At 41.9% G+C, this 24950-nt stretch overlaps 1 protein-coding gene across 1 annotated transcript in view; it reads right to left on the bottom strand.

The window, feature by feature from the left end:
* The window catches only part of COL9A1 (collagen type IX alpha 1 chain), an 87201-nt gene that overhangs the window by 41511 nt on the left and 20740 nt on the right, over positions 1–24950 (bottom strand). The window contains 14 exon segments of the mRNA XM_081529387.1: positions 743–796; positions 2218–2271; positions 6953–7006; positions 8942–8998; positions 9722–9754; positions 10396–10449; positions 11682–11735; positions 12104–12127; positions 14663–14698; positions 14966–15019; positions 20638–20700; positions 20835–20870; positions 21137–21216; positions 23176–23275. Coding sequence (XP_081385513.1) covers positions 743–796; positions 2218–2271; positions 6953–7006; positions 8942–8998; positions 9722–9754; positions 10396–10449; positions 11682–11735; positions 12104–12127; positions 14663–14698; positions 14966–15019; positions 20638–20700; positions 20835–20870; positions 21137–21216; positions 23176–23275 — 753 coding nt within the window.

Below are 24950 nucleotides of genomic sequence, written 5' to 3'. Positions count from 1 at the left end.
TCATCATGAGCACTCAAGTTTGAGCTGTTTTCACGTTTGTTTTGGAGAAGGCAATGGCACCCCACTCCAGTACTCTTGCCTGGAAAATCCCATGGACGGAGGAGCCTGGTAGGCTGCAGTCCATGGGGTCGCGAAGAGTCAGACACAACTGAGCGACTTCACTTTCACTTTTCACTTTCCTGCATTGGAGAAGGAAATGGCAACCCACTCCAGTGTTCTTGCCTGGAGAATCCCAGGGACAGTGGAGCCTGGTGGGCTGCCGTCTATGGGATTGCACAGAGTCAGACACAACTGAAGTGACTTAGCAGCAGCAGCAGCACGTTTGTTATCCACTCAGCCAAGCAATCCCTGCGCTGCCCTCTTGACCAGTGGCAACACCTCCTCCGTCTGGCCAGGCATTCTGCCTTCCCCCCCTTCTCCACCCTCCTCCGCCTCTGCCATGCACCCCAGGTACTGAGTCAGCGTCCACTACTGACAATGGCAAGATATGAACTACAACAGCCTGCTTGCTGCTGCTTACCCTCAATAACTTAAGATACACAGGACATAACAAGTATCATGTGGATGACTCATTTCTATCATCTATGTTTATAACAGAAATGTAAGAACCCAACCAAACTTGTACAAAGCACCCAATAAAAAATAAAAAGCGATGTTGTTGAAGATAAGAAGGTATTTTGAAATGGCCCAAAATGTAAACATTTATGTGTATTGATTTTGACGATCAGCATCATCATCTTACCTTTTCCCCTTTCTCTCCAGCTACGCCGGTGATGCCTGTTAAACCTTGAGCTCCCTTGAAAAGTAAACAAAAGGAGAGACAGAAGTACATTCTTTGAGTTGAAGCGCATATGCTTTGACGTCATCACAAAAGCTGATCCAGAAGAAGGATGCTGTCATAACCAAAGGTAAAATGAGAAGAGTGACGCACTTTCCTAATTTAGGAGAAAAATCCAAAAGGAATCCTGCTGACGGTAAAACTCTTTTTTAAAAATTCTGGAGACTTATGCAAATCTGGAATTGGGATAATGACTGAACACAAAAAGAAAATACCATTAGCATAAAAAGAATCATGGAGCAGGAAATGGCAACCCACTCCAGTGTTCTTGCCTGGAGAATCCCATGGACAGAGGAGCCGGGAAGGCTACAGTCCATGGGGTCGCAAGAGTCGGACATGACTTAGTGACTAAACTACTACTACTACTATTTGACTTTTAACTCACACGCAGAATACACTGCCACTTTTGCCTCCTCCGTGGTTTGCAACTTGGTTACATGTCACACTGTAGTGATTTTAAACCTTGGAGTAACTTTTCCCTACCAATGTATGCCATCCAAGGCAATTAGGCTCCCAAGGTAGCCCAGGAAAGCTTCTTCCTATAGATGTAGCTGGAGTCTCCATCAACCACTTGCCATCACTCTTTGTTACACTGTTTCTACAATAAAAGATACTCTGAATTTCCCTTTGGGGCAGTAGGAACCCATCTTATCCCTTCTCAGGCACAGCTATGGGTAATCCTCAAAATGAGGATGCAGGTTATTATTTCTAGAATCCACTTCAATCTTGAATGTTACCATTCTAGACTTCTGGCCCCACAGCAGCAGGGATCCAGAAACAGACGTTGTAGACATGCTGCCTGGGGAACAAAAGGGGCAGACACTCTATCAGGAAAGTGGGGTGGCCACTTCCAGACAACTTGCTAACTGTCCACACCGGCTTAAGACAAACTTGCTCTAGGCCACTCATTTCCCTGTGTTCTCACTGGCTCCATACCAGCTCTGTTTGACATCCAGGTCAGTCCCAATTCTCTGTAGAGCAGTTAGGAATGGCCTGAATTACACATTCCAGGATGATCCAGCTCAGGACACAAAATGAGATGTGGCCAAATCAGATTAAAGTGGCTCCCTTACTGACTGTGGCTCACTTACTGACTCTGAACATAATTCAAATAGAATTCCAGAAATATTAGGGTCAATAGAAGAGACATGGGAATGACATGTATTATCTCTCTAGGAGGGCTTTTGTATAAATATTCCAAAAAGCATACTTTTTGCAAATCTGTGTGTTCCTTGAAAGATGCTATATTTTATATAAAAAGTGAAAAAACTGTGAATTTTACAGAAATATTTTTGCATGCCCTCTCCCAAACTCCAGAAGTAATGATATTCTCCAGCGACCACTGGGATCATGCAGCGTAAGACTGAAAAATACTTAACCGGAGGTCCTTGAGCTCCAACTTCTCCCAGTCCGCCCTGATCCCCTTCTTCACCCTGAAAGACAACACAGAGAAGGGCACCAACTGCTATTCCAGGAATTGACCAGAAGTGGGCTCAGTCAAACTCTACACCCCCTGAATTAGTCTATTATTCTTTCTTAAATTATTTTATAACAGTAATCCATATTAATTGAAGACTATTCAGAAAACACAAGCAAGTATAGAAATAAAGTCACCCAAATCCCACTTTCCAACTATAAACACCAGTAACCTTTTAGATGCTATCCTTTCCAAAATGTTTCTAAAGAGAGAGAGAGGAGGAGAGGGAGGGAGGAAGAGACAGACACAGAGGAAGGGTGTGTATGCACTCAGGTCCTGTGTGTGTGTGTGTGGTGGGTGTATTATTAGGGAAGTGTGACCACACTACACAAACTTTTCCATAAACCATATTTCTATTATGATTTTCATTTTAATTTTTTAATTACAGTTTGCATACCATGCACAATTTTTTAACATATTTAAATCAGTCTTTTCTTCCATGACTTCTGCCTTTGGTGTCACCCTTAGGAAAGCCTTATCTGCCTCCCAAAAATAAATAAATATTCGTCTATATTTTTCTTCTAGTAGTTTTATATATATCATTTAATTTCTCATGTAGAAATCTTTAATTATCAGTAGTTTATTTTTATGTAAACATAAAGCAGAAATCTCTCTTTCCTCCTTCTTGTTGTTCAGTCGCTAAGTCGTGTCTGACTCTGTGACTCCACGGACTGTAGCACGCCAGGCTGTCCTGTCCCTCACTGCCTCCTGGAGTTTGCTCAAGTTCACGTCCTTTGAATCAGTGATGCTGTCCAACTTCTCATCCTCTGCGGCCCTCTTCTCCTTTTGCCTTCAATCTTTCCCAGCATCAGAGTCTTTGCTAATGAGTCAGCTCTTCACATCAGGTAGCCCCAGCATTGGAGCTTCAGCTTCAGCATCAGTCCCTCCAGTGAATATTCAGGGTTGATTTCCTGTAGGATGGACTGGTTTGATATTCAGGGTTGATTTCCTGTAGGATGGACTGGTTTGACCTCCTCGCTGTCCAAGTGTTCCTCAAGAATCTTCTCCAGCATTACAGTCTGAAAGCATCAGCTCTTTGGCGCTCAGCCTTCTTTATGGTCCAACACTCACATCTGTACATGACTACTGGAAAGACCATAGCTTTCACTAGAGGGACCTTTGTCAGCAAAATGGTACCTTTGTTTTTTAATACACTGTTTAGGTTTCTCATAGCTTTCCTTCCAAGAAGCAAGCATCTTCTAATTTCATGGCTGCAGTTACCATCTGCAGTGATTTTAGAGCCCAAGAAGAGAAAATCTGCCACTGCTTCCTCTTTTTCCCCCTCTATTTTCCTTCTTACTGGCACTCTATTCAACATCATTTACTGAATAATAGATTCTCCCCACACAGGTTGGAAAATTCAGCTTTAACATATATTAAATTGATAAATATACTTTTTTGTGGACTTCCTATTAAGCTCTACCGGTTTACTAAATGATGTTGTCAATACCACAACATTTTAATTATTGAAATTCTGTAATAGATTTTAATCTTCGGTTGGGAGAATTCATTTACTTTTATTTTCCATTTACAGTTACTCTTATTTTTCAGATTTTCCTAAATGTATATCCTTAGACACGAATTTTAGAATTGTTGGGAGGATCTTCACAAAAGAAGGCTGTTTGCTTTGTATTAGAACTTCATTAAATTAATAGATTCTATAGAGAAATAATCTTTACAATACTGAATCTTTCCATTGTGGAACTCAGTATATCTTCTGATTTGGTCAAAATGTTTCCTTTTTCTTTCCATCAATAAAGTTTTGTTCTTTTCTTCAAATTGAATGCTTAAGTGTGTTCTAAGCTATTTTGACTATCTGGTGGCTACTACCAATGGAATCTTCCTTCATCATGTTTTCTTATCATTGCTTTGACTTTTTATATCAATTATATAATCTCTGATACATGTATTTTTTACTTTATTTATTTATTTGGTTGCAGGTCTTAGCTGCAGCATGTGAGATCTAGTTCCTTGACAAGGGATCAAACTCAGGCTCCCTGAATTGCACTGGGTCCCAGGGACTGGACAACCAGGGAAATCCCTCTGACATATTTTTAAATGTTAGGATATTCTAAACAGAAATCCAAGTACTACTATTTCTTACAGAAAGATTACTTTATGGACTCTGAGAAAGTTATTTTCTCTCTGACTAGGCTTTTGCTTTTTATAATAGATATACTACCCTACATTTCCTATGGTAGCAAATAACTTAAATTGTGAAGTTAGTTATTAGAAAAATATCTTAATTTTTAATATATGTACGTAATAGTAGATCAAAATCCAATTCTATGGTCTATTACATATTTCGATTCACTCATTTTCTTGTTCTACAGGCTGCAACTTTGTATTTGGAGATTTTTTTTCTCACGTACACAAAGAAACACCAAAAAAGTTTAGTAGCAGTATTAATATAGAACATTTGGCCACACAAAGCAAAGAACTAGGCTATACCTAAATCATTAACACTTGATTTCTGAATAAACTCTGAGAGTCTTATATAGTGGATTTTTGTTAGTTCATGGAGTGGATAATCAAAACATGTATAATTAAATACTACTTGTATTTCCCCACCTAAGTATAAAAACAACAGTGATTATAATTTTTCATTAGTAGAGCTTGGGGTATTTTCCCATTGATTCTTGTTAAAACTTAGAGTAACATGGTTGATTTAAATATTTCACCAACAGATGAATAGCACACAGTAACTAATCAATAACCATAAAGCTAAATGACAAATTTAGGAAGAGCAATTTATTATCATTTACTGAAAGTTTTTTTTATGGTTCATTCTTAGATTCATAACCAATTTGTTTAAATATTCATTAACTAATTTGTGGAGTAAATTCAAGGCAGATTTGAGAATCTGAAAGCACACTTCCAGACCCTCGTCTTTATTCTTCATCTTCCTGCTTTCAGTTCACAACTAAATGCATCCATCACCCCTTTCAGGTTTCATTTTTCAAGGGGTTATATTTTCTTCACAGATCAGTTTTCAAAGACAACCACTGAAAGTTTAAGTGACATGGGCATGTGAAATAAATTAAAGGAACAGTCAACAATTTTTAACTATGAAAAGTTTTTTCATGAAAATTTTGGCCAGTTACCTAACACACCAAGAATTTTGCAGGTTCCCCACTTAAGACCAAACAAATTTGAAAGTCCAGATAACTAACTTGCATAGGTCTCAAACATACTAGTTTCATGGGTGACTATTTCATTCCCAAACCCCATGGGATGGGGGAGTGGAAGTTCCCCAAAGAGAAGGGGTCACCATAAAAAGAGGAAAGGATACAGGGCATCAGAACAGCAGAATCCACTAAATCTGCTTTACTACACATATTACCTCGAGGTGTCTTTCAGTGTGGTTTAATATTCTGTTTCTGTGGTTAGATGATATTCTATTACATGGATATGTCATACATAAAGTAGCCTCATCAGACATATTTATTCATTTCTGTGCCCTTAGCACTTAGAATAAACCCTGGCACATAACAGGGATTAATAAATATTTGTTGATTTTTTTAGTTACAGATTTAAAAATTCATTGGAGGAACAGGCACAAAGAAAAACATCCAAAGTACCTGATGTTTTTATAATTTTCTCCAATTTGTCACCAAGAATCCACCTGTGATATGCCAGATGAATCAAATGGCTCTACTATTCAGAACCTAAGTAATAAAAGACTTTTAAAATGTAAGTTCACACTGTAATAAGGTACAGGAAATTGCTTTATTTATCTTCATTATCTGAGATTGTTCAATAGTTTTTCCTAAGGAATTCAAGAATATTAGTGCCTGAAGATATTAATAAATTTCTTCTCAAGCTCTTAACCTCAAAAGACAGACTTCTGCCACCCAGTAAAGGTGTAAATGGACATATTCAACAAAGTCTAGAGGACCCATGTTAATAAGAACAGTTTGACTTTGTAAAAATATTATGGAATTTACAGGAACAAATATTCTACCATATAAGAAGTCAAATTCTTAGTTACTCTAAGGCAATTTCATCCTAGTGGATGAAAAAAGACAAATAGGTCACCTTACTTTAAATTTCAGCCTTGCAGAACACACTAGCTCCACTATAAGTTGTGCTGTGGATTCCAAGTTTCTACCCAAAAAACAATATAAGTGCTATTGCTAACTTCCACATGACTCAGAGCCTAAGTTATATTGAAATGAAGTCAGAAACAAACGGAAAAATTATTTTAGAACTTGAGAAGCTATAAGCCAATTATCAATGTCCCTGTTTGCTTGTCTCAGCAACATTTGTCATAAAAGTTTACACTTGTCACAAAATTTTGTTTAGTGGAGTGTAACAACCAGCTTGAATAACATTTGACTATCAAAAGCATCAAGGAAAAGAGCTGAGTGTGATTAATTAGAAAAGGAAAGCTGGGGTAGCAACACAGGAAAGAATGAAAGTGTATGGTGCTTTCTTTGTCCTTTTTTTTGTAACTGAACAACCTTAGGATATGATGCTTGGCTGAGAATATTGATGCATCTCCTGAGAATTTGTCAATCATCATTGGAAAAGGAAGAGGCAAAAATCACACTTTGTTATTCCTTATAAGCCCTTACAATGAAAGTCATTACAACCTCTTAATCACAATGTACCCACTAAATATTCCTTGTCCTTACCTTGTGACCTTGTCTTCCAGGTTCACCAATCTCTCCTTTAGCTCCTTTATGACCCTAACAAATGCAAAAATATATAAGTAGAGAAATAAATAAGTGTGTTGGATTTGACACAGAAAGTGGTCAGATGGCTCATAAAGTGACCTTGCTCCCCTAAATGTAAGTCAACATGTTGCTAAGAGAAAGGTTATATCACAAAGAAATGACAGCCTTAGAAGAATTAAAACACCATGCATACTACATGACTATATATAATAAGTATCAGTTTCAGTTAACAAACTCTGTCCTGGAATAACAAATTCTCCTAGGTCAGTAGGTCAGTAACGAGATAATGACACTGCCTGCTGGTGTCTAGATCCTTTCTTCCCCAACTTTCTCTCACAGCTGGGTCAAAGGGATGATATCACCTCCAACATCAGTAACTCATTCTCCAGAGGTGGTCCTCTGACCCAGCAAACCAGCTGCCCCTGCTCTCCGGAGCCTCCTCTGAAAACCCTCTTCCTCCTCTGCACCCACAGCCTTACTTGAGGCAGAAGAAGGGCTTCCCCAGATGTACAACTTTCTGCCCCTTCTTCTGCACAGTTTAAGAACAAATTCAGTTCAGTTCAGTCACTCAGTCATATCCAACTCTTTGCAATCCCATGGTCTGCAACATGCCAGGCCTCCCTGCCCATCACCAACTCCAAGAGTTTACTCAAACTCATGTCCATCAAGTCAGTGATGCTATCCAACCATCTCATCCTCTGTCATCCCCTTCTCCTTCTGCCTTCAATCTTTCCCAACATCAGGGTCTTCTCAAATGAGTCAGTTCTTCGTATCAGGTGGCCAAAGTATTGCAGCTTCAGCTTCAACATCAGTCCTTCCAATGAACACCCAGGACTGATCTCCTTTAGGATGGACTGGTTGGATCTCCTTGCAGTCCAAGGGCCTCTCAGGAGTCTTCTCCAACACCATAGTTCAAAAGTATCAGTTCGTCGGCGCTCAGCTTTCTTTAGAGTCCAACTCTCACATCCATGCATGACTACTGGAAAAACCATAGCCTTGACTAGATGGACCTTTGCTGGCAAAGTAATGTCTCTGCTTTTTAAGCGCAAATAGACAGCTATAAACAGCAGTCAGTGAAGGCTGCCGGGCACAAGAAGAAATTCCCATCTTTCATTGTCAGGACACCTATCCTAACGCTTTGGATCAGTAACGTGAGAAATATGTGAAATAAACATTCCAAAAATTGTCTATCAGAGTTTTGTCCTGAAAATGTTTCTTGTTCCAAGGGTTCAAGTTTCCATGAAAAATAACACACCCATCCAGGCCCACGTCTTCTGCATTGTGGGCGCACATCCAAGCTAACCTCAGAGAAAACTGCAACAGGAAACCCAGTGCCTCAGTCAGGGTCTTTCAGATCTTGGCACAACTTCCCCAATCTGGAATTTTTCAAAATAATTTCAGACTCATAGACTAGAAAGAGAAAGCTGATTAATCCCAGCATTTGGTATTTATTTCTTTATTCCAATGGGCAATTTTGAAGCAATTATGATGGCAGAGTGAGAGAAAAACACATTTGGAAAGTGTCTTTTTTTTTCTCTATTTTGCACAGTTTTTCCAATTTCTTTTTAACTAAAACAGTTTCAAACACATTATGTGTACGGTCCCAGACCCCCATCTCTCACTATTGGAGTACACTTCTGAACCTTCTTCCGGTGCTCTAGAGTCTCTCAGTCCAGTGCATTTCACTGATATTTCTTCCCTGAGAAACAGACACACCCAATAGCCAAATATCTGTGTCTTGTTAGGAATAGCTGTCGGCCTACCAGCGGGAACTTCCAGGACTGAAAAAGGACCGTGGACGGAGCCACCAAGTAAGTGACACAGACTTGCCTAACCCATCAGAGTGGATGTGTGCACGGGCAAGGCCAGTGCTTCAAGGAAAGCCTCTGTTTGTCGAATGGGTCATACTCGTGAAGACAGAATGCAGCACGGACATTGTTCTCTTACCCTCATGCCTGGCAGACCTGGGTATCCCGAACGACCCGGCGGGCAGGAATTGGGACACTGCCAGAGAGACAGAAAGAGAGTAACGTAGAGCCTCTGCTTCGTGATAAAACGATACATCCTTTAGGGTTTCCAGCTGCAGAATCCCAATGCAAGTCTATTCATTAAATAACTCTGGCTACTCTTTCCTTTTTTATTTACTTGTAAACTCAGAAATATTCCTAGCTTACAGAAACATACAGAGAACATAACAAACCCTTTCCCCACGTATCCACCATCCAGATTTAATGAATACTACTATTTTGCCATATTATTTCAGATTCAATTTGTTCAAGAAACAAAACATTTGCAGACTGACCTCTCCCCCTCCAATCCAACAGCTCTGTCCTAAAGGTCACGTCCCCCCCAACAAATGGACCAAAACTGCATTTAGTGCGGTTTTCCTACATTGTTTGAATATCAGTCTATAAGTAAAACAAGTCTCAGAGAGTATTATTGGACTTAGATCTTCTAAAATTGGAGTGCTGTGGTGAAAAGCAGGTCTCCTCCATAAAGTAAAAAAGATTATGGAGAAAGAAAGATAATTCTATAATGAAAAAGTTAGTGTGAGCATGTATAAGTGACCAGTCCTCCAGTCCAACAAATTGCTCTGCCATCTGAGTAAAATAAATCATGAAAATACAACGTATTCTAGCAAGATCATCTTACAGAGAATTCATCTTCTAAAGAGAATTCCTGGTCTTTGACTTAAAACTGTATTTTATTCAAAGGAAAATGTCTTACCAATGGATCTCCATCATGAAAGCCAATTGTTCCCTAAAGTAAGGAAAATGTTAAAGTTAAGAATATAGTGAAAATTTAATTCATCCTATTAATAATAAAACGTTCATTTGACAAATACAGTAAATGTATTTTTTCAATAAGCTGTAAGGAAGAAATAGCCTAAGATATGCTAATATTCTAGAAACTTCACACATGGGTCTATTCTGTTTGGAGAAATCTAAATTTTAGTACATTATTTCTTTCACAGGATTGAAGAGAAGTAAAATGACAGAATAGAAAATATGGAGAATTCTGAATCATAAGTTAAAAGTATGGATTATCTCCCAATTAACCTCATTTTTTAAATTGTTCATTGTGTAAATCCTTCATAAAAACTAGTTCATTTGAAAATGTCCCTTTTATATGTCCAAGTTTTGAGCATTTGAGAAATCAAAAGCCTCCAAACACTTCAAATATAATGCATAAACCATTCCCTTGAAAATCACCTTTCAAATTATTGTGATTTCTCAACTATCCTGGCCTTAAAAGACCATGCTCTGAATGAGTGAAAATATCATAACCATTTTGAAATTTTAGGACAATGATTCAGTTTAAAAGTACTTTCATTTTTGGTTCTTAGGGTTCTATAATCCCAACTTTCAGACACAGAGAAATTCAAGCTGCAAATAACTTACACTGGGTCCCGGGGGGCCAGGGGGGCCCGGTGGTCCTCTTTTCCCAGGGTCGCCCTAAGTTATTTGAAAATTGTGACACAGTGGTTATACACACATCAAAACACAGTGCACAAAACAAATGAGGTATGAGAAACTGACATTCCTACAAACCCTGCAGAACTCAGCCTGCATAGACCTGCCACCAAAATCAATGGGTGACCCGTAATCCATTTAGTTCCACAAAGCTAGAAGAATAAAGGAGTTCCAGTCTCATCAAAGTAGTAAGGGAAGGCAGAGGGAGACTTGGGGGAAAAGAGCCAGTTCTTCTCTATAGACTGATCACTTTACTCTGGAAACGCTATGCATTTTTCCAGTTGATTTTCAGGGGAACCAGAATAGTCGATACTGCCAGCGCTGCCCAGCTAAGGGCAGCTCACGCCTGCCTGAACCTGTAAACAGGGAGGCAACCTCTGCAGGGCCAGTCAGCCCTGGACTCTTCACCCAGAAGCTGTCCCTCAGCCTGTCATCGCACGCGCTTGCAAATGCGACAGAAGAGCAAAGATGGTTAAGTACGCCATTCAGATGAAAGTGGATTCCGGTTAATCCCCAGCGCTTCCTCCCCGCACACCTTGTCCTTCTCATATTCTATCATAAATCAAAAGCACCTTACAATCCACTTTATAATCATTTTATATGCATTCTTGCATTCAGTAAATAAGTTTGTCAAACAGCTGCACCTACAGAGGAGCTGAAAAGGTATATATGTGACTCCCGCTTTCAATAGATTTACTATTTTCGATTCTTCAGATATAACATCACTACTTCAAGATTTTTGGAATACTTATTGAATATTAACATCAATTTCTTCCATAAAGTTCAGCTCTCTATTGACTAAAGTTCTGTCGGTTCCATTATGATTTTATGATGCTAACATAAACGCACATGGGAATGATTTTAGACTATTCACTCATTTCATACAGAGAAACTCATACAAAACACACTGGACCCCAATCCCAACTGAGTCTGTAAAATGAAGGTGATACTTCTTGGCTTAATCACTAATTCTAGAAGTTGGGAAGAAAAGTTCAGCTGAAAACATTGGGGAAAAAAATTAAAATCACTCTACAAAAATGAGATAGCATTATTACCCTGGTCCTCATCAGTATTATAAACTGGAGTTAAACTTATCTGCCATTTCTTGGATTGCAGGGGAAACACACACAGGGCAATTTTCCACCCCCAGTAACAGCTTCTATTAGGTCAGCAAACATCTATCAACGCCCTGAGTTTGTGTGTGTGGTACTCACAATCGGTCCAACACGGCCAAGCTCTCCAGGGAGTCCCGCTCCCCCAGGAGGACCCTGAAATCAACAAATTAGAGGGACATGGTGATTTACGATGCTTTCACAATTTATGACACATGGCATCAAACACGATAAACAACTGACTCAGAATGATGTATCTGTGTTAGCTTTGGCTTCCAATGAGACAACTCATATGACCAAATAGCAATTACTTAAAATGGAAATTTCTTCAATTAACAGAAATTTCTTAAATTAATAAAATATTTCCAGTAGAACAAGGGTGCTGTTATAGTAGCCACCTAAGATCACTAAGGGAGGGCACTGCCAATACCACTGGTAGAGTGCTGCCTGCAGGCTAAGGTTGGGATCTGAGAAACAGGCTGTTCTTATAGACTATGTAAAACAAACCAAGAGGTGATACTTACAGGAGGTCCAGGGATACCACGGCCCTAAATGTTAAAATAAAAGTTGTTATGATACAGGACCCATACTTCATGTAAATACAGAACTAACTCAGTTCAAAAATAAACCACAAAGTCTATCACTAAGTAAACGTAAGATGCTCATTTGAAAAGAAAGGACTGGGTAAAGAAGGCAAACTCAGCTGCACTTCTAAATGAAGAAGCTTGCTTCAGCTCCTCAAATGTTCTTTTGATGTCTAAGCTAGATGGTAGTATTTTTTTTCAAACTTTTTTTTTTTAAAGAAAAGCAAAGTAAAGAAAACCCACTCCAGTATTCTTGCCTGAGGAATCCCATGGACAGAGGAGCCTAGCAGATTATAATAGTCCATAGGGTCACACAGAGTCAGACACGACTGAGCAACTTAGTGCACCAAGTAAAGAAGTCAGCCATGCTTGCTGTCAGGAGAATTTACCACTACTCACAAAGAGGCACATCACAACTGGACTTTTTCATATTCTTTTCCACTACAGTTTATTACAAAATAGTGAATATGTGCTATACAGTAGGTCCTTGTTGTTTATCTATTTTACATACAGTAGTTTCTATTTCGGAGAAGGCAATGGCACCCCACTCCAGTACTCTTGCCTGGAAAATCCCATGGACGGAGGAGCCTGGTAGGCTGTAGTCCATGGGGTTGCTAAGAGTCAGACATGACTGAGCGACTTCACTTTCACTTTTCCTGTTCACACACTGGAGAAGGAAATGGCAACCCACTCCAGTATTCTTGCCTGGAGAATCCCAGGGACGGCGGAGCCTGGTGGGCTGCCGTCTATGGGGTCGCACAGAGTCGGACACGACTGAAGCAACTTAGCAGCAGCAGCAGCAGCAGTTTCTATTTGTTAATCCCAAATTCCTAATTTATCCCTCCCTTCCTTTCCTCTTTAGTAACCACAAGTTTGTTTTCTATGCCTGTGAGTCTATTTCTGTTTTGTAAAGAAGTTCACTTGTGGCATATTTGGGCTTCCACATATTTTAGCTTTAGATATATAAATGATATCATTTGTCATGTTTTATAAGAAACCGACATTAAAAGGAAGACAACATTGGTTTAAAATTTATAATGTGATATTTGGAAATTGCCCAAACAAACATTTAGCACAGAGAGGAAGGGGAGAACCAAAGTGTTTAGGAACACACCCCTTGAAAGGTCAGGCTATGTGTCCAGACACCAAATCCAGTAGAAATGGAAAACAAAATGGTGTCACTCCTGAAATGACCTCTGGTGGGATCCTCATTTATGCTGAATTTTATTTTAAAACCAGTCATTCTGTCTCCCACTCTCTTACATTTACTATCTCTCGAGCAACATCAGACTGCCTGTAACCAGGGATTGAAACCATGCCTTATGCAGCCTCCAAGCCTCAATTCCAAGCACAGGGCCGAGCACACAACAAGCTCTAATTCTGCGCTGGTTGAATTTAATAAAACTGAGCGCCGCTGCCTCCTTGTCACTCTCTCTCCTCTGCTGGCTTGAATCCCTTGTATGCACAGCTGTCTCTGACACCATATTCCTGATAGCATGTACTTCCAGACTTCATACTTTCTAAACAGAAATATCTAAGATAGACTTAGATATTTTCTAAAATATCCATCTATATGTGAAGCATCCAGCGGAATCACATCCTCTGATAATGATGTTATTATTTCTAATTATTTAGGCAGCCACAACAAGCATGAATTTCACATGACTAATATGTTTCGATGGTAAATGAGGAGTTTTCAAGGCATTCTTTGGAAAATTACTTCTATTTGAACATTGTAATATGTGGATCAATGTGGGAAATAAATGTTATGCTTGAAGATACCAAAGCAATCAATAAGTTATTTCATTATCAAGAGACTCAGAGATTTGATGAATTTTTTTAAAGGCATCTCTATAAGACGTAGAGCTCTGAGTTAAAAACATGAGAGGAAGGCCAGCAAACTATTCACCTCTGAAAATAGACTTGTAATGGAAAAGTTGAACTATGGCAAAGGAAACCACGCAAATAGAAAACAAAGAGGAACAACACAGATTAATAGCAAGACCAAAAAAGGAATGAAGAACAAATAGGAAAAAAAAAAAATAGCAGCCTGAGAATCCAGTTCTCCTCTGGATGGAATAAATCAAGGCTGCTGGGTTGTGCAACGTGGAAAGAGACTCACCAGGGAGCCGGGTGGTGATAACATGGCTGGTATCTCATTAGACATAAAACCAGCTGTGAAGAAAGTGGTGTGATGCCCAGATCTAAACACTGAATACTTAGATTTGCTGCTGTTGTGAGAGAAACAGTTTTCATCAATGGGAACAGAGAGGGGGTTATTTCCAGTGGTAAATGCCACCTGCAAACAGATGTATGTATTTTACACCATACATTCAAATTGCTCTGAAATTTTCTACTCATAGTCAGAATGCTTATCATAGCAGATAAGCCATAATCTCTTTGTGATGTATATTATGTAGAAAACTAAATTGAAAAATTTCACAATGGCAGAATTTTACCTAAAGACAGGAGATTATAAATTACTTCACATTTACTTACTGGAAATCCACGAGGTCCTGGCACACCAGGTTCTCCCTAAAAATAAAAATAGCTCCATTGTACTTGGCTTTTTTAGCATGAGTATGTAAGTATGCAAACTGCATAAATATTAAAATCATTAAAACACTCCATCTTAGTGTTTGAATGCAATTTAGTTCAACTGTTATAAAACATGATTTTGGCTGAACAAGTGTATTTCAGCCACTTTACAACTAATCTGTTAATTGATTTGGAAACACTACAATAAAATTTTGCTTCAACATTTAATTGATACCAGCAATTAATACCAGGTGGCTAACTTACTTTTTGTCCTCTTGGTCCAACAGACCCGGGGGATCCATCAGGACCTGTTAATCCCTAACAAAGCAAGATGATATTAGAACTAATACAACATCCTTAGGCAAACCACTAAGTGGATAATTCCATTTTATTTATTAATTACATACAGGATAGTTACCTATGTATGGTACAAGTATTTATAAAGAAAAACCTTTCTATATTCCTACTCAAAGGTAATGTCTAACACGACATCCGGCTGTTAGTTACTTTCTGTTAATAAATTGTATCCTGTTCATAACTTCCCACTAAATGTACTGTTTATCACAGGATTCAATAATTTAGTATTTTTGTCTCTGCTTTGAAAAAATGGGAAGTAATAATTACAATGGTCTAATAGGTAAGTCTAATGGGACAACTCTAATACTTTGGCCACCTGATGCAAACAGCTGACTCATTTGAAAAGACCCTGATGCTGGGAAAGATTGACGGCGGGAGGAGAAGGGGACGACAGAGGATGAGATGGTTGGATGGCATCACTGACTCAATGGACATGAGTTTGAGTAAACTCTGGGAGTTGGCGATGGACAGGGAGGCCTGGCGTGCTGCAGTCCACGGGGTCACAAAGAGTCCGACATGACTGAGTGACTGAACTGAACTGAATGAGACAACAGGACTTGACTTTGGCACTTAGCCATGTTATGCATCTCTTGATTTCATTTATAAAGCAAAACGTTTTATAAATGTATATCTCTGTAGCTCTCAAATAACATCTTGAGAGTTAAAATGTTCCTTCAATAGTGATTAAACCTAATCAATCTCATTATTGCCTTTTAGCCACCTAAAGCCCCTCAGTTATCTCCTAGCAATGACAACTGCTTACAGAAAACATTAATTTAAAGTTGAATCATTTGAGAGCATGTTTCTAGGTTGTCTCCTTTAGTGAGATAGCCATAATTAAATATACGTTTTCATGTGTGCTACTCAGTATGTAGACTCTAAGTCCATTACTGTAAAACACATTTAAAACATCACATGTAATGCTAAAGTAGTTATTAAAGCATCACTTCCAATCATTGTTGCTTTCGCTACCAGTATTTATTTTATCATCATCCTAATATAAAACAGATATCAAACCATGATAATACTGCATGTACATCTAAATTTTCACATCGGATGAAGCCACATTTTTATCTTTTTAGTTTTTTCTTTACTTTTAGATGTTGTCATTTGTAATATAATATTGAAATTATACCCTACAAAATACAAATATATGTACCTACATATGTAGAAATATACATACATATCTGCACATACACATATATACATGCATGTATACATAACTTGTAAAACCTATTAGCAAGATTTTGAAAAAAATTAAAATGATATTAATCAAGGAATTCCTTGAAAATATGAAAGTCTGACTTAAAAATGAATGACCAAAGTCCATATTTTATCTGTCAGTCTGCATAAATATCAATAAAATGCATTCATGTAACTTATATAGAAAGCTATTTCACCAGCCACCATTTTTATATTTCTCTGCATCAATTAATTTCCTTCATAAGAATTTTTGACAGACTTTGATTTTCAGTCTCTCTAGTATAATTACAATGCTCTAACTTGGGAACAGGCCTTAACACCTTAGTGGCTGAGCACCGATGGTAATGGAACACTGACTTCTGTATGGGAGTAAATAAACCACACCCCCAGGAGCTCTCTGTAGACAGACACGCACAAGGGTTTTACGAACCTCAGGGCAGGCCTGACTAAAGGGACCTTCAGTGCCCACTTCACGCACATACCCTCCAAGACCCGTCCTGGTCAGTTCCCACACACACAGCCGACTAACCACCTTCAATCAGGGACTAAAACCACTGACAAAGCTGGAGGCCAGTAGCTACTACATAAGGTAGAACTTCAGCTGCATAATAAGGGAGCAGAGTGGCTGGATAAGCCGGAGGCTGCTTCCAGTCACTTTTTGTCTCAACTGTCTTCCGGAAGACACGGTAAACCACATCTAGTCACGAGGAGGCTGTGAGTTAAGGAGAATGTCTTCCGGTGTCTGATCTAGTGAAGTCTGCTGTGACACAGCCCTGCACTAAAGCATGGGCTCCGTAAGGACAGGACTCCATGTCCAGAACAGTCTGAGCACACTGCCCGAGCATCCAACACACGCATCCCCCAGCTACTGAACAGACTTCGGGCTAGCCTACCGGGTGGAGGGGCTTCACACCTGTCCCTCCACACCATCTTCATTCTTGGTTCAAATCCCAGCTCTACCACTTAATTCCTAGGCCACTGTGGGCAAGTTACTCAACTGCATAGAGCCTCAGTTTCCTTATCTATAAAACAGGCATAATGTTAATATCTACCTCACATGGCAACCTTGAAGGTTCACTGGGATATCGTACAGAGTTTTTACAACAGTGCCTGGAACAGCGGATGTTAAGTAAATGTTGCTTTTCTTATTATTATCATTAGTATGTAATCAAATTATCCTAGAAGCTAATGAAGTAACATTACCCGCTCTCTGGGAACTTAAAATCTCATTCAGAAGAGATTTTGCAAAAAAAAAAAAAAACAAGCAAAAAATCTGGGTATTAACCACAGTCACTGTGCTTCACAGCCCCCTGCCTGATTATTTCCCCTTACTCTGCCTTTCAGAATAATTTCTGTATTACTCACTATCCTAACCATATAACATCACAAATAATAGTTGTATACATTCAGAGGATGTTCTAATCTCTCTCCTATAAAACATAGCATAACTTAACTATAATTCATGTACTTAATTCTAATTCTTCTTTTCTGTATCTTAGACAGATGTTATAAGAATGAAAAAAAAATACTCTTTTAGAGGTCTTAGAGCTCAGTAAGCATGCCACAGCATAAGTGCCTGTAAGAGTATAAGTTATTAATGATGACAGTACAGTTGTCCTTTGAGTGCAGAGCTTGCAACCAAGCTTGGATTTCTTTAATGTTATGTGTCTGTAAGGGAAAAGAATCAACTTAAACTAAAGAAAAGAAGAGTTTTATATGTATGTATATAAGTCTCCTACAGCTTACATTTACAAACATATGCATGAAACTCCAATTTGCAATCATTCTTATCTGTCAAAGAAATGACAGAGGAATATATTGCCAGTGGCAGAAAGACTTGCTTTCATATGAATGTTTATGAAGATAAGGTTCTATACGGGATAAAATTAAAGCCCACTGTATTCTGAAATTTCCCACTGCCGCTTGGCAAAGCAAGCAACCCTCACTAGTAATTTCCTTCCAGCATTCCACCACTCAGTTCAGGAGACCCAAGCCATAATCCTACAAGACTAGCTGCCATGACTCATTTACCTTTTCTGTCAAAAATCCACTTAATTCAGGATAATAACCTTTAAGCCGTGTTCTTTTCAGATTCCTCCAAACACCATCTGATTAACCATTTTGTTAACATTACCAAAAAATGCAGCATGTCTGTGACTGCACTTAAAAAAAAAGTTCTACACAAATGCAAATCAGTGTAGTTAAGTTTTTGCTTAGTTCTAAGAAATGTCTAAAATACTGGCACATGCATGAACTTCTTAATTTTTTCTCTCCTTCCTTTCTCCTTTTCTTTTTCTGTAGCTTTTCTCTGCCATCCCAGAAAATTGATTCAATGCCCTCATCAGTTTCTCCCTGAGGATCTTACAGAGTTCAAGTTCTATGCTATAAGAAGCCTTACTATTTTACACCTTTTAACTTTGGAAATCTTATTTGGAAATGGAAATCTATGCTATGATACAGCAATTATAAACAAAGAAAAAAATACTTGCAATTATTAGTTACATTGTACTTCTAAAGATTTTGAAGAATTTTCTTTTTTATCCTATTTCTGTTTGAGTGTGGAAATTACTTTATAAAGTAAAACCAGACATTGGCTTTATGACTTTATGGTACTAGAGGAAGAAGATTCGTTGAGCTTGCTACAAAAGCATCATGAAACCCAGACACAGACAAGTCTAGTCCTTTGTCTGAAATTATGCAACTCAATAGTAAGACAAGACTTCAGGTCATTCATTTATGTTTCAACCATGACAAAAATTAATAATAATAATAATATAGTTATTTAATCATCCATTTTCTTTTCACATAAAACAAGGTCCAAGGTTGAAAGGAATGCAGAAATGAATCTAACCTACTGGTTTATTTGCATTCATCAGACTTTTTTATTTGAATGCGACAGTTCCAAGTAATTCACTGTGTTTCAAAGAGATGTTTGATCGCAAACAAGTTATATAATTCCAGTTCATAGTGTACAAATATTAGGCTGATATTCAGTTTGCATTGTCCAAACATTTGTCCCTAGTGACCTCATGCACTGCCACTTTGCCTACATAGGAAGTTCAAACTAGGATCTTTTAAGTATAAAACAAAGTCAGTCTCCTAAAGCCATGGATTGCTGTTGCTGTTGTTTAGTCCCTAACATAGAGAAATATCCCCGTTATACTAATCTTGATAAAGAAAGCACATCTAAATAGCCACTAACATCTAGCTATTTTTCTTTTTCTCAAAATGAAGACTCTGTCTTAAACTCTAGTCAAAAGTTCTCAGAATCTATAATCATAGGTTTTCAAGGGCTTTGATTTAGAAAAGTCTTTAGTTTGGGGAAACCATATAAGGTGATAACTTGAAGGGTAACTCGGGGAACCCAGCATTGTCTGCTTTCTGAGAGCAGAGGTCCGGATGTCACTTTACTTTGTATCCCAGCCAGAAAGTCAAGGAGTGGCGCTCAGTAAACTCTCAACAGTCCAATGTAGGGAGAGAGGAGATGAGAGCCCTGAAGTCCTTTTCCTCTGAAGAAATATTAACTAGTGTCCGGTTTAGCACACAGCTCAGCATCTGAGCTTGCCTCCCACGGGGAGAGGCAGGTGTGTGACTGGGTATGTTGGGGAGACGCTGCTGGTTCCCAGGCTTCAAGCAACCCTGGTCAGCTTATTTCCGTCAGTGACTGAGAACCAAGGAAACACCCGAGGAAAGAGAGAGAGCTAGGTTTTTTGTTTTTTGTTTTTTTTTACTTACATTCTAGAAACCATCAAGCAATCAAGTCTGAGTCTTCTGAGCTGGATTTCTCTAGATTTTATTTTTTTATTTTTTAAATTTATTTATTTTAATTGGAGGCTAATTACTTTACAATACCGTAGCGGTTTTGCCATCCAGTGACATGAATCAGCCGTGGGTGCACATGTGTCCCCGCGCCCATGTCCAGTGTAGGACCAGCCCCGCCCCACATTCCCGCCCGGGCAGGCTCTCCCCCGGCCTGTCTTTCTCTGGTCTCCTCCTTGGGGTTTAGGGGGACGCTGTCCCTCCTCCTGCCTGCAGGCTCTTTCCCTAAACTCACTTAGGGGGTGCCGGGGAAAGGACAAGGGCGAAGCCCCAGCACCCCCAGATGGGGTGAGTGGGGAGTGGCCACTGAGAGGCAGAAACAGGTACCGACCGCTGTTCCCAGAGCAGAGAGGACAGGCCAGTGCGGCGCGCTCCTCCGGGCCCCTCCACGCTCCCCAGACCCTCGCGCAGAAACCGCGTCTCAGCCACGATCAGAGCCACAGTCTCGCCTTAGCTTGGACCACAACCGCCTGCACGCTGCACTCTTCTCTCTCTCACACACACACACACAAACACACACTGGGCCTGGCTTCACACCCCCAGCACCCACTACTCACGTCGGCACCCGGTGTGCCAGGCTTGCCTGGAGCTCCTGGTTTCCCCGGCTCTCCAGGGGGACCCTGGGCAGGGAGGGGGCGAGGAGGGGAGAGAAAAGGAAGAGAAAACGGGGCAAAGTTGAGCCTCATCGGATGCACGTGGCTGCAGACCACATTGGAAGGAAAGGAGTGGAGCGCCAAGGCGCTGAGGTACTTACCGGGGGGCCCGGGGGACCCTTAGGACCGCGATCACCCTGGAAGGCAGGAGGGAAAGCAGGGCAGTGGGTGAGTGGAGGGTGCTGGGGCCCCTCCGGGACAGGGACAGGACAGATGGTGCGGCTGTGATCAACCACCCAGGCCGGGCGCAGGACCGCCTCCCTCCGCAGTCCCCAGGCGTCTAGGCCCCACTCCCAGCCCTCACCCACGTCCCTTCCCGCCTCTGGGTAGGGGGCTTCGGGCTCTCTAGAAAAACCCACCCGGGCCGCTGGGAGAGGGGCAGGGGCTGGAAGTGGACACTTACGTCGATGCCGTCGATGCCGGGGACTCCAGGAGGACCCGGCGGCCCCGGAGGACCCTGCTCACCCGGGGGGCCCCTCTGACAAAAGAGCACAGGCGGGTTAGGGGAGCACGTGGAGCAAGCACAAGAAGGTGGGCCGGAGCCCGCCGCCTCCCACCAAAGACAGTGCCGGGTGGAGGCCGCGTTCAAGCCCAGCGGAACACGCCGGGCCCAGACTTCCAAGGAAAGGCGGTTGCTTCCCCTCCTCGAGGTTCTGAACGAGGCTGACAATGAGACAGAGCAGAATCTAGGCCCCCAGAGTAGGGTCCTCCCGTCTACGGAGCTTGCGACCCAAAGGGACTTGTGGGGAAGAAGAGGCCTCTTACTCAAGGGGTTGGATCGTGAAGATGGTGGTCACTGAATTGCTGAATTTAATCAGGAAATGCAGGTCAGCCTTTTGGATAAAGTGAGACAGCTCAGAACCGAGGCGCGCCACCCCAGATCAACTCCAGGATGGTTTTGTGACTCTGTCTGCGTTCAGAAGAAAACTGGGGGACCCTCTTAGGGAAAGACAGCGGAGGACGGGGCGGGGAGGCTCAGAAACCCGGTGAGGGCCCCGCCTTTCTTCAGATCCTCCTTTTGAAAGAGGTCTGTGCACCTCGCCTCAAAAAGACGCCAGATTTTAGGTCGACCCCAGTGTGTGACCCCTTTCATCGGTTGCAAATAGCTCCGCTTTAATGGCGCTAGACGGAAGGCTGGCCTCTGCAAGTTTGGACGCGTTGCTTTAGGAAATATGGGAATCTTAGCTTTTTCTCTTCTGAATTGAAAAAAAAAAAAAGCTTCTTTCATCAAGGAAACCTTGGTTTTTCTAAACTCCCGGTGACCAGACAGGTTACAATGGGGTCTTTGTAAGTGAAACCTCAAACGGCGCCGGGGCCCCCAGACCCCGCCTGGTGCGGCCGAAATTCAGAGGTGAGCCCGGGCCTCCGAGTCCACGCAGGAGGGATGCGGGGTTGCCTGGGATCGAGCCTCCCCCGGGCCGGGCCCGCCCGGGACCAGGAACGGGGAGGGGACGGAGGGAGGAGGGGAGCACGACTGAAAATTAAAGCCCCGGCCTCCAGCCTCCTCGGGCTTCCGCGGCCCGAGCTTGCAGTGTGGGGCCGGGTAGGTGAGGGGGCGCTCGCTTTCGGACCCTCGCGGTGTCCCCTCGGGCCCCCGCCTCCCACCTTGCTCGCTGCAGGTGCGTGGCCCGAGGATGCGCGGAGCCGCCCGGCCCGCGGGATGCTGCGCGTCCCTGCGCGCTTCCCCCGACGGCTGCACCCCCGCCTCGCCCCGCGCGCGCTTGGAACACGCCAGCCCTTCTCGCCCCCGGCTTACCAGCTCGACGGTCTGGAGAAAAGAAGAGAAGAGAGGGGAAACAGTGAGAAGGCGACCTCCCTAAACCCGCGCACAACTTACTTGAGCCGCGCACAAGCAGAGCCCCGACAGCAGCAGTCGCAGCCCGAGGGCCCCGCGGCCCGACGCCGCCCAGGCCATGCCCGCCGCGCGCACAGTGGCCCTTGTCCCCGCCAAGAGCGCCCCCAGGAACCGGGGATGCGAGGGGTCCCCGGCCCGGGAGGCGTGAGTTCCTCCTGTTTATGAACGGCCCCCCGAGAGGGTCCCGGGGATTGGAGGAGAGCTGGCGGGCCAGGAGGACGGATAGAATGACAACAGTCCCCTTAACCCTTTCCCCGCCTCCGCCCCACCCGCCCCTGGGGAGCCTCTCTTGGTCCCCAGAGCCTTCTCAGGGGGCCTGTGTGCCACCGAGGGCTTGAGTAGTCGACCGGCATTTTCCTGGATAGAGGCTGGGGAGGGTCGTAAGCCACCCCAGCTGGACCCCTACCCTTTCCGCCGCCCCCCTCCCCCGCGCAAGTGGTTTCTACCAGCCAGGCTGTGGGTGGGACCCGCGCTTCTTCAGTATCTGGCCTGTGCAGCGAAAGCCTGGACTCTTAGAGAAAGAGTGAGGACCGGGAGAGTTTGCGGAGGTGTAGAGGGGTAGGCTGGCTGCAAGCGGCCTTTGCAGGTAGTCTAGGGACTCACTGTGATCCTGGCTGGCAGCTCGTGGCAAGTTTCTCTCTGGGGTCGCAGCGGGTCACAATGGATCAGCATCCATTGAAGTTCAAACTGCAGAAAGACAGCAGCCAGTCAGTTAGGTCTCTTTGGAGAACAGAAGTGAGTCATTTAAAAGGGAGATGTGTTCGTAAATGTGGTCCAACTGTTGCATCAGGTCATCGATTCCTCTCAGAGGACTAGGACTCTTATTCCTTGAATACAGTTTTTCCAGGGGGAATGGGCTGGAAATCCTTCCCACGTTTCTCAAGTCATTGGATGTAGATGATTTAACTCTGCATTGCTCCAGCAGAGCCCTAGGCAGGAAAGCCACCAGGGATATTTACTTCCTATTTCTGCTCCCACCATAATCTTCAAGAGGAAGATTCTATTCAAATGAGTCGCAGAACAGGTAACTGTTCTAGGCACAAGCCAATAAATGTCAGAGTCTGGATGGGAACCAAGGCCTACTGAACTTCACAGAGGACATATTCGATAAGATTTCCCTCAGGAAAAGATTGGAAACAGGCAGCAAAGAGGTGGCACCAGGAATAAAGTAGAAAAAGGGAAATTGGTCCCTGGGAGAATATATATGATAGATATTGGCCATGGAGTGTCTCTGCCTAAAATGGAAATAAGATCTAGAAGTGGAAGGAATGAGAGAAATCCAAGACTCAGGGAAAAAACAAGATAATAAAAATACTTAAACTTTGCATAATACTTACATTTTCACTAGTTGAAGAGAGATAAAATTGCTAGACATCTAAAAGTCGTGTCCTGACAGCTTCTTACATTTTAGTGTGTGTTAAGGGAGAGAGAAAAGTAGGACAGGAAAGAAACAGAAAAAAGGAAGAAGGGCCAGGTCTGCATCTGAAAGCCTCAAGTGAGAAGGTATAAAAAAACTTGGTGTACCCCACAGGAAGCCTGCACCAGGCACTAGTCTGGCCCCTCTTCATTGGGGAAGTTCCTCGCCAGGCATTTCCAATCAGATCCGTATTTCTTGATCAGTTGATTCTCCTGGGACTATTAGGTAAGTGACCAGGTCCCAAAGCTAAACATAATGCATCTAAATGTAAAGTAATATAAGGTAAAGTGATCTCTTTTCTCTCATCCAGTGGTGATTTGCCCTCCATCCCTCTTGCCAAAAGGACCCAATCTACCGGATCTAGAATTGTTAGATGCATTTTCCCATTGTTACAAAAGCATCCAGAGTTGAGGTTACTAGATGAAAGATCAAGTTTGAAAAGAACGAAAGATGAACTCCTTCCCTTCTACCCACAGAGGAAGGGAAAGTTAAACAAAAGGAGGCTTTTCATTTTATAAAGGGGTGAAAATAAGACGTGAAGCTTTTACGTTCCCACACTGATGCCCCTTCTCACATGATTCTAATTGCCCTGGAGTTCTCGTCCTCTGTTTTTCTTATTTCCCTCAACCCTCCCATGCCTGTTCTCCAGAAAATGTGGACAACTAGGAAAATGAACTAATTGGGGTGAAAAGAAAGCTAACTCAAGACATATTTTAAGATGGAAAGGTATATACAAATTGTATGAAAACAATGCCAGATCAGCATTCACAGTTGTGTATTCTTGGTGTGGATTAATTTTACAATAGTATTTTGACATCCTACAAAGGAACTGCTTTCCAAACCACACAGTATCTTGCAGCTAAGGAAATCACTTTAACCTAACACTGTATTTTTAATCAGAATAGTCTTGTTTTCTTGGGAGGGAGTTTATTTCAGTTCTGTTCT

Source organism: Giraffa tippelskirchi, chromosome 9, assembly GCF_054371585.1.
Source record: "Giraffa tippelskirchi isolate mGirTip1 chromosome 9, T2T-mGirTip1v1.2.pri, whole genome shotgun sequence".
Taxonomy (NCBI): Eukaryota; Metazoa; Chordata; class Mammalia; order Artiodactyla; family Giraffidae; genus Giraffa; species Giraffa tippelskirchi.
The sequence above is the reverse complement of the archived record's forward strand: the minus strand, read 5'-3'. Positions and strand labels throughout refer to the sequence as shown.